At 32.8% G+C, this 6,340-nt stretch overlaps 2 protein-coding genes across 2 annotated transcripts in view; one reads left to right on the forward strand and one right to left on the reverse strand.

Moving 5' to 3' along the window:
* LOC117119660 (inhibitor of nuclear factor kappa-B kinase subunit beta-like) overlaps positions 1-645 on the reverse strand; it is a 28,047-nt gene extending 27,402 nt beyond the window's left edge. The window contains exon 1 of the mRNA XM_033264493.1: positions 564-645. The gene's annotated coding sequence lies outside the window, so the exon portion shown is untranslated. The remainder of the gene's footprint in view (positions 1-563) is intronic.
* The window catches only part of LOC117119645 (transforming growth factor-beta-induced protein ig-h3-like), a 7,988-nt gene extending 2,687 nt beyond the window's left edge, over positions 1-5,301 (forward strand). The window contains exons 5-10 of the mRNA XM_033264475.1: positions 1,711-1,735; positions 3,318-3,531; positions 3,731-3,945; positions 4,209-4,398; positions 4,504-4,716; positions 4,826-5,301. Of these exons, the coding sequence (XP_033120366.1) occupies positions 1,711-1,735; positions 3,318-3,531; positions 3,731-3,945; positions 4,209-4,398; positions 4,504-4,716; positions 4,826-4,956 (988 nt within the window). The 3' untranslated portion in view covers positions 4,957-5,301. The remainder of the gene's footprint in view (positions 1-1,710; positions 1,736-3,317; positions 3,532-3,730; positions 3,946-4,208; positions 4,399-4,503; positions 4,717-4,825) is intronic.
* Positions 5,302-6,340: the final 1,039 nt, after the last annotated feature.

A 6,340-nucleotide genomic window follows, 5' to 3' on the forward strand; every position in this document is an offset into this window, starting at 1 on the left:
GAGGCTTAGGGAGTGGAGTTGTTTTGGTCGTGAGAAAAAGTCCTGCTGTGACAGGAATTGAACCCAGGACCCTGGGATCAGAAGGCAAGCATCTTAACCACTGAGCTATTCAACTCCACTCTACAATATAATTGATATTTCGGACATAAACACACATCAGTTGGAATCAGATAGAGCATCTTCCTTTTTTTTGTTTGGTGCATCCTCCTTTGTTTCACTTGTTTCATGTCATGATTAAACAGACACTTTTGCATTTTTTTATTGCGGTGACAATACGTCCAGGAGTGTTGTAGGCCTAGTGTTTATATGACGACAAAATCCAGGCCTATATAGTCAGGCCTAGCCTAGCTAGGCCTACTACTACTGTACTACTAACTAACCATAATGACCTGTGCAGACACGGAAGGAGTAGGGAAGCAATTCATCCTTGTGTAATCATCCACCCCATCATGGTAGGTAGGCCTGGCAATAAATGACCTGAATTTGTCCACCATCACCTAATTAATTACACACTAGCATCTGACACAATTAAAGAATAAGTATTAAAAATATTTTTGAAGTACCTGTTAAAATTAATTATACGACACCTTCTATACTATTCAGAATTTTGGTAGCAACTACGTAAAGCAAAATGTTCAATCGTAAATTTCCGCAGATCCAGTTTTATTTGGTTTTATCATCGCTTTGTTGCCGTCCGCCCTCTCTGTAAATCGGGAATTCCCCTCTTAAAATACAGCACAGAACATCAGCATACTTTTTTGTTTGTTTTGGTCAGCCTGAATGGTGAGTGGATAGATGAATGGTGGAGCAAGTATATGAGTACCATATTTATTAGTTAATTATTAATTATTATTATTCTATTTTATCCTATTTTTATTATTTTTGTTTTTACTTTATTATTTTATTATTACTATATGTAGTAATCGGGAATTCCCCTCTTAAAATACAGCACAGAACATCAGCATACTTTTTTGTTTGTTTTGGTCAGCCTGAATGGTGAGTGGATAGATGAATGGTGGAGCAAGTATATGAGTACCATATTTATTAGTTAATTATTAATTATTATTATTCTATTTTATCCTATTTTTATTATTTTTGTTTTTACTTTATTATTTTATTATTACTATATGTAGTAATCGGGAATTCCCCTCTTAAAATACAGCACAGAACATCAGCATACTTTTTTGTTTGTTTTGGTCAGCCTGAATGGTGAGTGGATAGATGAATGGTGGAGCAAGTATATGAGTACCATATTTATTAGTTAATTATTAATTATTATTATTCTATTTTATCCTATTTTTATTATTTTTGTTTTTACTTTATTATTTTATTATTACTATATGTAGTAATCGGGAATTCCCCTCTTAAAATACAGCACAGAACATCAGCATACTTTTTTGTTTGTTTTGGTCAGCCTGAATGGTGAGTGGATAGATGAATGGTGGAGCAAGTATATGAGTACCATATTTATTAGTTAATTATTAATTATTATTATTCTATTTTATCCTATTTTTATTATTTTTGTTTTTACTTTATTATTTTATTATTACTGTATGTTTAGTTGAATATCCCATAAATAATGTTTAGACTATAGTTGTGCGGTATTGCTTTATTGTATACAGGAATATTGTAATGTTTCGATGGGGCAGGGTCAATGTATACAATTACTATTCTGTATGCATATATGTATGTACATTATGTATTTTTCAGTGTCGGTATTGTAGAAATACCAAATGTTTGTGTGTAAGTCTTCAAGTAACCAAAATCCTTGGTATCCAAATACATAGGGTATAGAGGGTAATTCTGTGTCTTATGAATGTTGTCGACATCATATTTAAGTCATGACCGTGGCAAATAGAACATAGTATAATAATAGTAAATACATGATATTATAAATAATGTAATTTTGTCCGTGATCTGGCATTACTGAGAAGTACATTTTAGAAATGAAAAACAAAATAAAATGGACCACCGCTTCAATGATCACGTTTTTGTGCATTCCATCATCCTCACACTTGCGTGACCTTTCCCTTTCACACACACAATGTTTGTCCAATTACAAGGTATAATTACTATATTATTTAAAAGTATATAAACATAAATAAAAATAAATAAATAAATATTAAACCTTTTTTTTCAAAATGAGTTAAGTAATATTATTTTCTTAATACTTGATAGGAAAATCGTTTAGGCGATTAACTGTGCCCTCTTTTGTTCATAAAATACACCATCAATTTGTTTAAATCCTATAAACTTTTTGATCAGGATAGATGACGCGATTGCGTCATAATATTCTTATGGTGGATGAATATTTCTTTTTGAGATTTGTATAAAATATCAAAAATGTAATAATTAATTGTATTTTTTATTAAAATTAAAGATCATATTAAATTATTTATTATAGTAATTTCCAAAAATAAAAATAATAATTGCACGTTTTATTGCTGTTTTCTAGTCTTTAAGATTTTATTCTCGACACAGTAATAATGTCGTTGTCATGAAATTATCAATACGATGTAACCCAGTGTAATGTTGCCATGTCAAGTTTTCATGTTTTTAATAAAATAAACCAATGCTCGTTTGTGGATTTTAAAAGTGAATTATTTGCATGGTATGTGTCCTCGAAATAGAAAAGCAATTTTAGACTTTATGGTAATAAAAGTATGGAGAAGGATTACAATTTATTTTATTTCCTGAAAAGGGAATCGAAAAATTTGTTAGAACATTCGATAAAATCTTTTACCAAGAAATATATTATTATTCAGTTAATTTAGAGAGCGTATACTTTGATTATATTTTTATTATCTACTTTAGGTTCAATGATATGCCAAACAGCAAAATATTTTTTTTGAAGTGGCATATCTCTTCTCAAGACGAACATAAACACAAGATGCGTTACAAAAACTATGAGGCGCCTTACTCATTATGAGGCTTATGGAATAGAGTTGTCTTTGTTTTTTGGACGTGAGTACAATTTATATTACTGAAAAAAAAAGCAAGAACCTGAGACTGAAAGGTAAACATTTTAACCCACCAAGCTATTCAACATTGCAACTTGTGCAACGTTCATTGCAATCCCTTCTTCTTCGGTTTCAGTGAGTCGTTTTTCAGTGTTTTAGTTGCCCGAGTTTAATTATCTGTGAATATTTTAATTCTAATACAAATGTGATAATATCACCAGTTACTTAACAACCATTGACCATCAACTGAGCGAGTTTCCAATATTATGCTAATCATGGTATGTTTGCTTGCGTATATAAACTTTGAAATTTCACACGGGCGGGCAGTTGTTTCTTGTGTTGAGCGTTGAAAATTAGTATATAGCAATGATGAAATCTGTCGTCCTGTTAGCCACACTTGTGTGCGTTTCGTCTGCTTTTCCCGAATTCACGGTGGATGTATTAAGGAAGGAGTTATCTGAATTCGGGAGCGGCAACTTCGAATCCAATGTAGTTGAATTGGCAAAGACACTTAACCTGAACACTCTTGTTGAACTGATTACCGAAGCGGGTATTGCAGAAGAACTTACAGGTTTGGAAGTATATTTTTTGATAGTTTTGGTGGTGAATAATTAACGCTGAGTAGCACTAGTACCATTATATCGACTTGAAATCACAACAGGTTTTTGATTTTGTCACTCATTCCTAGCATTCAGTAGGCCTCCTATATATCAGACCATTCTAAAATATAAATGTAACTATAGCTGGTGCATGAACTGTGATTATTTTAGGTGACCTGACGGTTTTCGGCCCTACTGATGACGCATTCGAGGAACTTCCGAAGGGTGTTATGGCGGCAATTAAAAATGATGTGCAAATGCTGACCGATGTACTGCGCTACCACATCCTTGGAACCAAAGTCCACTTCAACCAACTTAAAAAGAATGAGCTTCTTCTGCCAAGTCTTCTAAAATCAACTTCCGTCCGTATCAACACGTACGGCGAGGTAAGCCATCGTTGTGCTTGACGACCGAGCACTGCATTTTGTAATTAATAGATAATAAATAATTCATAACATAACACGCCTAGAATACTAATTTGGGGCCCAGCGGACAATTGTTAGGCGTTTTTTTTTTCTCTATTGTATTGTACATTTTACTAGTCCTTTCGCGCCCGCAGTCTTCGAAAATCACAGATTAAAAGGCATGAGAACTACATTGCTATAGTTAAATTGATTACTGAATTCCAAAAACGTTTGATTAATTACAGCTTACCACAGCAACTGGATCGCCAATCTCGAAACCAGACAACATCGCCACTAACGGTGTCATCCATGTAGTAGATCGTGTTATGTTTCCTATTCCTATGAATGACATGCTAACTTTGGTTTCTAATAATGCGAATTTCTCAACGCTACTGAAAGCGATTAGAGTTTCGGGCTTTGCAGACACTCTAAAAGGTAAATCATTATTAAATTATTGGCTTAACAGCCAATGATTTCTGCAAGAACATTAATTAAATATTTATTCAGCAAGATTACTACAATATTACCATTTTCTTCCAGGTGGTCCATACACTCTATTTGCCCCAACCAACGAGGCGTTCAATAAACTTCCACCTGGAACACTTGGTAAACTACTAGGCAACAAAGACGAGCTATTTAGAATCCTCTCGTATCACCTGGTAAATGGAACGTTCTTTAGTGCTGAATTAAAACGTGTTGACAAAGTAAAAACTACCACGACAGATGACATCACAATTAAAATTTCTAGTGGCGGTAAGTACATTCAGATTTATTTAAAAATATTTAGGACAAGAAAATGCGTTTAAAATGTGTTTTAAATTGACTGCCATTTGAATTGATAACTATAAAAATTGCTTTTCAGAATTATCCGTCAACGACAAAGCCACCGTGATCATAGCCGACGCTGCAACAACCAACGGAGTCGCGCACGTGATTGATACTGTGCTCCTTCCTCCAAACGTGGTGTTCCAGTTAGTGATGACAAATGCATAGATATTTCTCATGTATATAACGTATAAGGTTCCCAAAAATAAAAGTAAATTTTCGAAACTGTAAATTGTTCGTCATTACTTGCGTCATTACTTGTGCACACCACACAACTCATTTTCAAGAAAATCCAACTATTTTTAAATAGTTTAAAAATGCTGCAAAAATAGCAAAAATTGAATCGATAAATCAGCATTTATAAATCGATGTTTAGTAATCTAGATGCGTTTCACATCTTGTTTATTTGGGAATAATTGTTATTTTAGGGAAAAGGTACAGGGCAGCTACTAATAAGTGTTTAAAAGTATTAATGAGATACATTGATTAGGTAACTATTTTAACTTGAAAAAATGCATGATTTAAGTTGGTTTATTGATTAGTTTTATTACTAAATAATTATTATACCTATACACACACCACATATACACACACCACATATATACACGCACATGTATATATGTATGTGTACAATGTATATATGTGTATATATGTATATATGTATAATAATTATTTATATTGCCATGTTATTCGGTTCCATGTTCATGGGCCGCAAAAACAGTGTTTTGTGCGGCTTGGATTTAATCATTTCTATAAAAATGCAATGCTTTTCTGGAAACAAATGACGATTTTGGTTCAAAACTTGGGTCTATAATTCCTAAAAATATATGAACACGTTTTTCTTTTTACTCGGGTCTACAGGCAGATGGGAAGTACTGTTTATTCATATGACGGCAGCTTAACTAGTTTGTAAGGGGCCCTGGATCAAGAGTACAATCAATAAATAACAAACAATAAATTCTTCTTCTTTAATTTTTAATCTTTGAGAACTGTAATAAACAGTTTGACAAAAAATTTATTTTTTATTTAACCATTGAAAAATGTCAACAATTATCTTGTGTCTGTAATAAGTTTTATATATTTGACCTTAATAAAATGAAATGGATCACACCTGACATCATTAGACTTATGTATGATCGTGATCATGTAAAACACTTATTACCGATAAACATGGCACTTTTTAATAAATATTGGCTACTGGAATCCATTATTGATTAAATGATGGCCACATGCTTTATCGATATTGCAAATTGTTTTGACAATAAATCATGCATTACAACCAGAAAAAAATGGAAAACTGTGGATGTAAAGGAAACAAGTTATTGTGGTTCTAAAACTTGGCTTGAAGGAAGCATAAGGGGTGGTCACATTATAAATCAGGGAACATGGATATCGTGGCCTGCTGAACCTGTGGTAGTTACGTCACTGGATCAACATATTGTGTATAATTCTATTAATGTAGGGCCTACTGTAAATAGACGTACTTGATACTGCGTGTATATATATAAAATGTACTGTAATATATACAGACCTCTGTATGCCTATAGGCCAA

Source organism: Anneissia japonica, unplaced genomic scaffold (genome assembly GCF_011630105.1).
Source record: "Anneissia japonica isolate Jap-2015-1 unplaced genomic scaffold, ASM1163010v1 scaffold287745_len380231_cov175, whole genome shotgun sequence".
NCBI lineage: Eukaryota > Metazoa > Echinodermata > Crinoidea > Comatulida > Comatulidae > Anneissia > Anneissia japonica.